This window comes from Euprymna scolopes, chromosome 18 (genome assembly GCF_053919585.1).
Source record: "Euprymna scolopes isolate OS-2025 chromosome 18, ASM5391958v1, whole genome shotgun sequence".
In the NCBI taxonomy this organism is placed as follows: domain Eukaryota; kingdom Metazoa; phylum Mollusca; class Cephalopoda; order Sepiida; family Sepiolidae; genus Euprymna; species Euprymna scolopes.
The window spans coordinates 18,878,376-18,890,806 of record NC_136499.1 but is presented as its reverse complement, the minus strand read 5'-3'; the positions used below and the strand labels follow the sequence as shown (position 1 = coordinate 18,890,806).

The following is a 12,431-nucleotide window of genomic DNA, read 5'->3' as shown; positions in this document are numbered from 1 at the left end:
CGAGCCCAGAATTATTTTACCTGTGGTTCTGACGCAGGGATAGTGTAAAGCTTCCATGTATACAAGAGATATCGTGCACAATCGCATATGGGACATGAAAAAAAAAACATTAATAAATAAATAAAATAAAAATTTAAATAAAAAAAATTAAATTTCCAACTAAGTATTTTACTTAGTAGAAGTCAGAAGTAATGCTCTGAAAGAGGGCGTTTGAAGATAGGTCTACCTTACACCATACTGCTTAGCCGCTGGAAATGTTGGATGGGGAAAGAGGAAGGCAATTTTCCCCGTCGCTGTGGTAGTATTTAATTCCCTCGTTCAAAGACGAGGCAAATTTCTACGTCTATATCGGTAAAAGGACTGGTTTCTGTTATAAGTTCGAACTAACATTTAACTAGATAATTCCCCAGTCACCCGTCTGGTTATTTTTGCATCCATTTTTAGAGGATTTTCATTAAATTTGCATTGACAAACAGAATTATGCGTTTATATTGAAACAGACTGTTTTCTGAAATAAATCCGAAGTAACATTTAACTTTATTATTATTATTATTATTATTATTATTATTATTATTATTATTATTATTATTATTATTATTATTATTATTATTGGTTCACAAGGAGCTTTCTACACAGGTTTGCTGAAAACAGCCTGTTGTGTTTCCTGGAAGCTGAGTGACAACAAGTCTCCCCAGGTTTCCAGTACTCTCCACCTCTTTTGATAACATTTGCAAATAAATTTGCATTATCGCAACAGCTGCTTGCTATTGATTTCTTGTTGGCAGCAGTTATTAGTCTTTGCAGGAATTTGAGTGGCAATAAGCCTCCCCAAGGCCCCAGTTCTCTTCGCACTTATTCAGCTGAGGTCTGGTCAGTTCATCAGTCTTTCCTTCCTCCTTGACTCTACTTGGCTATTTGGTTCCGCACTTTGTGGGGGCAGTGATGTGGCAATGGGGGTATGGTTGGGTTAGAGAACTTATAGATATGCGGTTTCAGTTTTCTTGGTTCCATTTTGTGTTTCATGTTTTGCCTTTGCAGCTTTTTGGCCCGGGCGTGTTGCTCTTGTCTGTTTGTTTCCACATTCAAGGTTTTTTTAAATATTTCAGCTGTTTTCATGATGATTATTATTATTATTATTATTATTATTATTATTATTATTATTATTATTATTATTTTAGTTATAATGTTTGGGTTGTATTAAAAAATGACCTTTAGGAAGATTTACTTTTTCTTTAGAAGCGATACTTAGCTAAACTTTATTTCATTACTTTTTTTTTCCTGCGATTTTTGGCGGATTTCGTTTTATTGCATTATTCCGCCATGTTGATTTCCATCATATAAATAAAAATTACCAATTCTAGATTACCATGTTTCTTCTTTTTATTTGTAATTTTAATGGTTGTATTTTAGTATTTGTTCATTACAACAACAAAAAACAAGCATATGCTTTCTTAATAATACCACTAACTATGAATTACGTTATTTTGCCGCTCTAACTATAAATCCTAGATTTCTTAACAATACCACTAACTATAAATCCTAGATTTCTTAACAATACCACTAACTATAAATCCTAGATTTCTTAACAATACCACTAACTATAAATCCTAGATTTCTTAACAATACCACTAACTATAAATCCTAGATTTTTTAACAATACCACAAACTATAAATCCTAGATTTCTTAACAATACCACTAACTATAAATCCTAGATTTCTTAACAATACCACAAACTATAAATCCTAGATTTCTTAACAATACCACTAACTATAAATCCTAGATTTCTTAACAATACCATTAACTATAAATCCTAGATTTCTTAACAATATCACTAACTATAAATCCTAGATTTCGTAACAATACCACTAACTATAAATCTTAGACAAATGAATAAATTACGTTATTTTGCCGCTCTAAGTAGCATGTTATTGTTAATGGTATTGCAATTATCATTATTAATATTTATAATATTCAATACTTCAAGTTTGTGATATGGAATTTTTTTCAGTTAATTGCATTTCAACGAGCAACGCCGGGACACAGGTCGGCTAAGAAAATATATACTTGATTACATTATATTTTCATATGATTAGTGCTGACGGCAGATTAATGGAAAAATGTGAAATTGTGTGGAAACTATGATATGAATAAAGAGTGGATGCGACGAGAATTTGGCGGTAGAAGATAATGGAATAAATGATTAGAAAAATACTGAAAATTCTATTAAAATTATATAACTCTCTCATATTTAGTATTTTAAATATATCCAAACTAATCTTTCGGCAAAGATTAATTTTTACATGAAACGTAGTCGGGGGGAAGAGGCATGAACCCATAGGATCAGCACAGATACTCCTTCCATTTAAGAGTACACCCTGCTGTAAAACAAAAGAAATCAAAACACAACAAAATTTTCCAGTTGTATATATTTTTTTCTGATATTCTATTTAATAACCACGGTAACCAATATAATTAGACTGGACTTGTCTTGTTATCTTCGCCATTAACGTTGTGATTTTCTACAAGTCATCTTCGCCATTGAAGTCGTAACTTTCCGCAACTTCGTCCGTCGTGTACACTTCAGGTCGTTAAACCGTTATTCATCCGATGATGTCAGCTTGCCGTCCTCCTTGAGGGCGGCATTTAGGTTGATGTAAAAGCCTTCAATGGAAGGTGGCATTGCTGCCTCGACTAAACCACGGGGTACCATTCCACCAAGATCAGGTTGTATCATGTTTACCAGTTTCGTCTTGTTTGGCTCACTAGAAAAAATAAAAACAAAATTCGATTATTGAAACCAAAAAATCATGTAAAATTACAAAAAAAAAAAAAAAATTAAAACAAAAAAAATCATGTATATAAAAAAATTGTATTCTAAATATTTTTTTAAGTACACGTAGTAGTGGTTTATGTTTACGGGTGAAAGACTTGATAATTAAGACTGATCGAAGGATTCGAACACGGCTGTAAAGAAAGAGAATTTAAACAGCAGCGGCCGGAATATCACATTACGCACAGATTGATAGTTTATTTTAAATTCTCATAGAAATGCAACCTTTATTGAAAGGGCGTATAACAATAGTTTTAAATTCTTTATCTATTTACTATTTTTACCTAAAGATACTTTATACTAACGTAATGTGAGTTTTCGAATAGTTAGCCACGCTGATGAGTTATAAATATGGCGAAACACGTGGCCGTGGATAATCATTTTATTAGTAAGTCTAGTATGTATATACGTATGTATGTATATATATGTACACACACGCACACATTATATATATATATATATATATATATATATATATATATATATATATATATATATATATATATATATATACAAAGCAGACTTCTGTTACCATATCTAACCTGTGTCAACTGCGGGCAGACGTACAAAACAGCAGGTGGTTTGAAGCGGCATTAGATTATACATAGAAGTGACCATCAAGAACGTGCTGCTAGTGGCGCACATGTCTGCACAATGTGTACCAAAGAATGCCAGAGTTTGGCAGGGTTAAAAATCGCATTTGTGCGGCCCATCATTGAATTGTTTTCGTGTTTCTGTATATCTTTTTCTTTGTGCTATATCAAGTAATGGCAATGTTTGAAAACGAATTTGCTGCCATCATCATATATATAATATAATAGTATATCTAAATATAATATATGTATAATAATATTAGATACAATATATATATATTACATAAAACGTATATAATATATATATTTGACTATGAAATATATTTATGGCAATTAAGGTATACAGAAGCGTCCATGTTTCATCCCAGTGAGGTATCGTCAGGTTAAGCGCACTTTTATCGTATTTGCTGTTTCAATTATTTTTACCATATGGAACAGGAAGTAAATAAGGATGGAGTTAATTATCATTGTGTGATTGTTGCGAATATTTTTGTTGTTTTTATCTTAACTCCACGGACACGTCTCAGTGACTCACTAACTTGGCTCAGTAAAGGATCGACTAGCTTTGTTATAACAAACCATGAAAATATAGTGCAAATTCTAAGCTAACTGTTAACACGGCCCCCTCGTTGTTTCACTTACACCCTCCTCCTCTGTCCCCCATTTTATCATTCATTCTCCCTTCTCTTTCTCCCATAGTCCTGCTTTCTCTCTCGTCTTCTCTTTCTCATCCTCTTTACCTTTTTACACACTCTCTCCTTCTCCCCCTCTCCATGCGTTTAATTTTATATCCTATGCGTAAAGGCGACTTGCAACAGAAGACAAACAAGAGAATTACAAATGGCGCATTCTCCTTTTTATTATTTACCTGACAAAAGATATCGAGATAAACAGAACTCCATACATTTTCAGGTGCGTCCAAGCACCTCTTTATTGCAGACTCTCTACGCTTGTCGATCAGTCGTTTATTCTGCCATGCTTGACTTTAAAATAGCATTTTCATCGTTGAAAGCGCGCAGACTGAACGGACGCATCTTAAGAATATGCAGTCTTGTTTTGTCACATGAAAATAAATACTGGGGAAAACACGCAACTTTATCCGTTGATTCCCATTCATCAATGAGGAAAGAATAAGCAAAAGTCGTCAGACAGACAAGTTGACAGGCAAAACGGAAACGAGGCTCTACTGTCGTGAGTGCAAACTGAATCGTGATTTGATGGCAGACATTTTTTTAAATCTCTTATTTCATTTACAATTTTACGTTCCTGTTTGTTGTACTATAGATTAAAGTTGTTTATGTTTATATTTTATATTGATTTCGATAATCAGATAATGAATACATTAAGATAGAATCTGGGGCTGAAAAATAAGAATTCCCGACGCCATTAGGAAGTTCCGTTTGACCGCGTTGTTGAACACTGTTTATGATAACCTTTTATATATGTCCGCTTGTAAAGACATAAATAGACTAAAGTTTTCTTTATTACACAGTGGTTGTTAAGCTGAACGCATGTTTATAGAGGTCCAGATAGAAATTAACATTTTAAATGAGATTGGAATCACGTGATTAGTGGAATAATCATCATCCACACTTATGATTCATGGAAAAAGATGAAATACTCGCATACGCGTGTGTTTCATCCTTTTCTATGAATCATATAATAAGAAAGGAAAAATATTTATCATACAATATATTATGATAAATATTTTTCATGATTATATATATATATATATATATATATATATATATATATATATAATGGTTGTACTCTTTTAGTTTCTTACATGTACTGCAACTCCTGTGTTTATCTAAAAGTGCTCAGTAAATGAACAAAGCATGTTCATAGTATGTTTATTTATACAAGAAAATAGACTTCGTAGCCGTTTGTTCCTTTTGACCACTGTACACTCATTAACCCTTATCATCGAGTGGCCTCCGGTCCTTGATAAGTGGTGACTTCTTTATATAAAAAAAACACATATGTGCATACATGTTTCTGGAGTTTCTGTTTGCAGAACGACTACCTTATCCGGCCAAATGCCCTTCAATACTTATGTCTTGAATTTGGATTTTTGAAGGACATTTTGCCTGATGACGCAGTCTCTCTAATAAGATATATACATACACACACACACACACACACACACACACACACAGATATATATATATATATATATATATATATATATATATATATATATATATATATATAGCGTGTCTAGGGGTGATGAAAAAAATCCAGTAAAGTGCTCGATCGTAGATGTGAGAGCTGAAGATACAATATTTATTATTACACTATATATACATATTTCAAGGTCGTACCATTGGTTTCGATACACCGAAAACAGTAATAATATACTGTGGAAAATCGGTATAATCTCTTCGGCGACAAAGAAAAATCTGAAACTAATGCAAAATGAACGAACATAGAAGAAACGCTAGACGAGCGTTTAAGACTCAGAATTTCATATTTAAAAAAATATCGTTTTAAAACTGACGTTAATAGATTATTATAGAAGAAAGAAAGGAAGAATGTGTGTGTGTGTGTGTGTGTGTGTGTGTGTGTGTGTGTGTGTGCGTGCGTGCGTGCGTGCATAGCGGGGAAGGGGGTGCGATGGAAAACTCTCTAAAAAATATAAAGGTCCTGTTAAAGCCATATTAATAAATAAAAGTAGGACAATTAACGGTAATAAATAATGAGAAAGGCATGAATATATTAATATGATTTATAAAAATTTTAAAATTATTTAAATTAATTAAATTAATTAAATTAAATAAAATAAGGATAAAGATAAATAAGGTAAATTTAATAAATAAATAAAAAATAAGAACTTTAAAAGAATTTTAAATTTTTTTTAAAAATATTAATATTTTAATTATGAGAGAATAATAGTGAATGGAGAAATTTAAGATAATTAAAATAATTAAAGGAAATTAATAAATATTAAAAGACTATACAACTATCAGATGCGAAGGTTGTGGGGGGGGGGAGGGGAATAGTTTCTCTATAAAGGTTATCCTTATTATTGGGGGGGGTTATATGGTAAAGTTAAAGATATTAGGTGGTGAGAAAGGTTGAGATATGAGTAGGAGAGAGTTGGTTTGGAGATTAGAATGAGAGGTGAATGTGGAATTTAGGTGTCTATACGTGAATAGGGTGTCTTTGTGTAAATAGGGTGTGTGATAGTAAGGAGGTAAGGTGGCGAGGAATGTTGAGGTATGATTAGAAGAGAGATGGTTTGAGGTTTAGAGTGAGAGGTGAGAAATAAATGGCAGATAACTTTTGCGATATTGCAGTCAAAAGGAATAAAAAAAAAAATTAAGAAGAGAAAGCACTACTATACCTCCACTGGATGAGTGCGAAGGTAATAAATTTAATATATATATATATTGATATTGTTTTTTGTTGTTGTTTTTATTTCTTATATACATACACATGTGTTTCAACCTTTTCCGTGAATCTTTAGTCCCAATTCGCTCGTCGGAAAACCCCATTGCTTGTGAGAAAATTAATCTTTTGCAATCACTGCATTAGTTTGCTTCCAAGAATTTACGCTAGAGACCATGAAGTGGCTTATTGTCACCCAATTTTCAGAGCAGTTGTCACCCAAATTTCAGAGAAGATCAATGGTCGTTACCGGCGAGAAATAAATGGCAGATAACTTTTGCGATATTGCAGTCAAAAGGAATAAAAAAAAAAATTAAGAAGAGAAAGCACTACTATACCTCCACTGGATGAGTGCGAAGGTAATCTGACCATGGGGAGTTTTATTGTCACCCAAATTTCGGTGAAGGTTAATGGTCGTTGTGGGCGATATCGCAGTCATTTATAACGGTTACTAAAAAGACATGGGGAGTAATGGAAATCTGGGGAGACTTGTCACCCAGACTCCAGGGAATATCATCGTTTGTTTTCAATGCGTACTCTCTCTGATGATGACCTGTGCGAGTACTCCTAGTAACTACTACTACTACTACTACTACTACTACTAATAATAATAATAATAATAATAATAATAATAATAATAATAATAATAATAACATTAGCATGGCTGTGAAAGTTCCAAATAAAGATATATGTATTTAATCCACAAATATGCTAATATTTTCCGGAATAGCGCAAAAAAAAGCAATAACACGCAGCAAATATGTGCTTATTAACATTTCTATGAAAATAGCGTCCATTTTAAATATAGAACTGACCTAAATGACTGTAACAGGAAATTCGGGCAATGGACTTGGGATATATTTAGATTTGGTTACCATATTTATTTAGACAGCATGATTACTACCCCAGCTCTTTAAATATAAAATTACTAGCGAGGGGCGGGGGCGTAAAATACGCTTAAATATGATATTTTTAAATAGTACTGATTTCGTATATATTATTATGTGGTTGTGATTTCAAAAGTAAAAAAATATATATATATTTAGGTGCCACTAGCTAGAATCGAAACTAGCATTCAAAGCTGGTGACGTTACCGTAGTACTAACGTTACACGCATCTAAACAGATTAAAAATATACAAAGATGAATGTATAACGATTTTTTCAATTTTAACCAATTTTTGCCCTCTTAAAAACAATTTTAACCAATTTTTGCCCTCTTAAAAACAATTTTAACCGGCTAAACACATACAAAACGGCCCATAAAAGAATCCAATCATTTGAGGTCCCTTGCGCTGCTCTTCGACTTATAATTTAGGCGGAAATATAGTTTGAAAATATGAAGACCGACCGACCGACCGACCGACCGGCAGACCGACCGACCGGCAGACAGACATATAGCCGTTCATATATTAGATTAGTATATAAATCTATTGTAATAAAGTCTTATTACTGTTTGTATCTTTGTTTATAATTTGATTAATATGAAGCAAAAGTACAATGTTTCAGAAGTGTTCATACTAAAAACATTTATAACTTCTATTCCAGTATCATTTCTATATATTACTATTTTTGCAAAGGAAATCTGAATTCAAGAAGAAACCCCATTTACATTAAATAAAATCTATTTCAATAATTAGCTTCGCGCTATTAATGCTTATTAGTTGTTCTGCTTAGAAATATTAGGTAAAGTTGGTTTATTTCATTTATATTTAATTTAATTCATTTTTAATTATTATTAGTCGACATCAAGCACGTTCAAAAACGAGAGCAAGCTTTATTTAAGCCATGAGAGTTATTTCTCTTTAACACATGAGTGTTATTTCCTGTTTGATTTTCATTGATTTTGGATGTGTTTTATGCTTCTATAAACCCAACATGTAGTCTAATCTCAAGAAAATCGAAACAGATCAGAGTATTCGGCGTATTTTAAATAGTATATGAGTCGACCCTCAGCCCGGCAACATGTTCTAACCTAGCAGCAGCTAGAATATAAATAATTCCAAATATGTTAATTTTGCATTTAACAGTGACTTCTCTCATTTCTTTAAATTTCAGCTTTTTTAATTCTATCTCTGATTTTTTTTATGTTAACCATACTCATAATACTCCTGATAATGCCAAGGAAGATGTTTCAGGCAGAATAACTTTAAATATATTGAACTTAATTGTTTCTCCCATATTTTGGACATTCAACTTTGATAATCTTCTAATTTAATATTCCAAAGAACGATAATTCTTGACATATCACAATATATCGGTAGATTCGTGGCGTAAATGATGAGTGCCATTTTGGAGAAGATGGAGCTCTCCATATTTTAATGTCCTGCGCCTGACATTTAACTCCTGTTTCAAGGACATTTTTTAGTTTATTGCCGCTTTGGTCTTTTGGAATTGTAAAGGAGTTCTCATGTGTTACATAAATCATAAAACCATTTTTTTAAATTAATTAATTAATAACTGAAACCAAAGTTTTTATTGTTAAATAATTGATTTCTCCTTCTGATGAGGTTTTTATATTATATTTATACTGTGCTTTGTTATTGTTGTGGTGGGGGTAGGGAATCATGCCAGTCGAATATATAAAATCTTTTATTGTTAAATAATTGATTTTTCCTTCTGATAAGATTTTTATATTATACTAGCAGAAAATGGACTGTGATTGATGAAAGTATGATAGGGTATGAAAAGGAGGGGGTTGCAAAGAGATAGGTTTTGATACTCAAAAATCTTACCCTAAGCAAAATATGATGAAAGTAAAGATAATTTTCGCGAAAATGTATTTTTTATATCAACTTTGTTTCCATTCGTAGCAAAGAGTGACTAACAAAATTATGTCTCCTTACAAAGAGAAAATGTTATATATATATATATATATATATACAAGAAATAAATGTTACCACAGTCAATAAGAGTTACTTTTTATGGTAGAAAAGTTCATTGCTTTGTATTTTTAAGTAGTTTGTAAAAAAAATTATTTCTTAATTCACGAACCGGTTTAAAAAAAAATCAAAATGGCAGCGACTTTGAAATGGAGAGCTCCGTTTTCAATTTGAAGGAGGGGCACCTGAGCATTCTGTGTTAACAATTTAAGAGAGTTCCGTCAACGTAAGGAATATTTATAAACATATTTTAATGTTTCCCGTTATTTTGTGCTTGGGGAATATTCGATTATGGCATGTGTAGTTTATATAAAAATTCATTTAAGTAGTTATCGCCTATAATTTCGTTATAATTTCGGTTTGCTGAAATTATTTCAAGAAAAGAGCATTAAAAACTATTTCAAAATAAAAAAACAACATGAACTGAACTTTTATTGACTATGGTAAAATTTATTTCTTGTATATTTATTTTTTCGAGTAGTCGTTTGTTGGCTTTTCTGCTAAACACTCTTACTAAATTATTTATCTATTTATCTATTTTCGAAAGAGTGCCACGTGCATGTGGGGAAGGAAAAAACAGAGTTATGCAAAATTTGTGTCGAGAATTGTCTAAAGTTCCGAATTTGTATTTTTGGGAGGGGGCTTTCACTTTAATAAGAACGTGAATTTATGAGGTGAATTTATTCGACACAATATGATTCAACTCAAAAAAAAATAAAAGCTAACGTGAATTAAAGTTAAAGTTAAGGTGTTATTGTGGACCCTCACCCCTTTTAAAAAACCTTGTTAAACTTTGTGAAATATTTACATTCTATGGAGGTCAGGCACGAACAAACACCCAATTTTATCATACCATATTTCTTCAAACTGAAACATAATTATCAAAGTATACTTACGCAAATAGATATGAAAAGCCTTTGTTAAGGTTTGTGCGAACGCAGACCCCACAATTTTATTATACCATCCTTATTTAAGTTGAAACATACTTATCAAAATATTCTTATGTACATCTATATCAAAAACCCGTGTAAACGTTTTTTTTTCTATTTTTTATTTCCACACTTTGGGGGCCAGACGCGTACGCCGACCCCACAATTTTTATGAACCACCGTTCGGCCAGATCAAATATACCCATTCTTGATCCTCGATACATCTTCTCTCATAATATGTAATCAGTTTTTTAAAATAGTCAACCATATAGGAGCCTATTCGTGACCACACACACACACACACGTTCAGCTTTATAGTATAGATTTATACTATGCTTTGTTATTGTTGTGGGGGACTCACCCATACACAATATAGGAACTCCCCTAGTGGTATAAACATACCAAAAGGCACCACATTACAGTCATATTTGCATGAAGTACTACAACTCCCGTTCTCTATGTAGTTGTCTTGTAAATATAAATTCCTTTTCTAAATTCATCCGTCTTTCTTAGTGGTCTTTCCGGTTACAACAATACGAAAACTTAGAATATTTTCAATTCTAATAATTTAGTTTATAACATAAATTTTTTTTTCACTTTCACTTAATGACATCACGATAATAATAATAATACTATCACTAATATTATGCATATCTTTATCATATTAATGATTACTTCATTATAACGTTGAAAACGTATTTACAAAATAATTATATATATATATATATATATATATATATATATATATATATATATATATATATATATATATATATATATATAGTCATCTACATACAGTACTGTTTCATTGTATCACAACTCATCAGTGCGGCAGGACTAGTAACTTTCCCTTGTGGATTGAATCTACAACCATCGCGTTGATAGTCGACAGTTCTAATCACTGGACCATGAATCAGTGATCGTAAACGACATCATCAAATGTCCATCAAATAAACGCCCATCGCTTTTGCAGTGCTCGAACTGCTAGTTTATTTACAAGCAAATAGCGAGAAAGAACTGAAATTATATATATATATATATATATATATATATATATATATATATATATATATATATATATATATATATATACTTAGGCAGCATCTTCTAATTTGGACAAGAAGAACACAAAAAGGACTATTCGGAGATTGGAGTAGATAAAAAGGAAAATTGTAAAACAGAATAACTCCGTGCTATTCAATAATATTTGTCTAAATATATATATATGTATATATATATATATATATATATGTATATATATATGTATGTATATATATATATATATGCATATATATATATATATATATATATATATATATATATATATATATATATAAACGTTTCATCTTTATTTGAAGACTTCCTCGGAATGATGGATTTTAATAAATAAATTACAATTACAATATTTTAAAATATTTCCTGTTTCAAATATGGTAATTATACTTTATTTTTTCAAATCAATTACGCTAAGGAACTCTTGAAATATACACAAAAGATTGTCTGTTTCATTTTCATTTTTCATCAAGCTAGAATATTATTTCCATAATTTTCATCATATATAAATATATATCAACTATCTCTCTCTCTCTCTCTCTCTCTCTCTCTCTCTCTCTCTCTCTCTCTCTCTCTCTCTCTCTCTCTCTCTCTCTACATGTATATATATATATATATATATATATATATATATATATATATATATATATATATATATATATATATATAAAGGGAAACTTAGAGAGAGGGATAGATAGATAAATAAATATAATTATAGAAATAACCCAGATATCACAAAAAAGCATTTGTTTATT

At 31.1% G+C, this 12,431-nt stretch overlaps 1 protein-coding gene across 1 annotated transcript in view; it reads right to left on the bottom strand.

Annotated features, from left to right (window-relative positions):
- Positions 1 to 2,412: 2,412 nt before the first annotated feature.
- Positions 2,413 to 12,431, bottom strand: part of LOC145297511 (stAR-related lipid transfer protein 5-like) — a 351,809-nt gene continuing 341,790 nt past the window's right edge. The window contains exon 6 of the mRNA XM_080143411.1: positions 2,413 to 2,763. Coding sequence (XP_079999537.1) covers positions 2,598 to 2,763 — 166 coding nt within the window. The 3' untranslated portion in view covers positions 2,413 to 2,597. The remainder of the gene's footprint in view (positions 2,764 to 12,431) is intronic.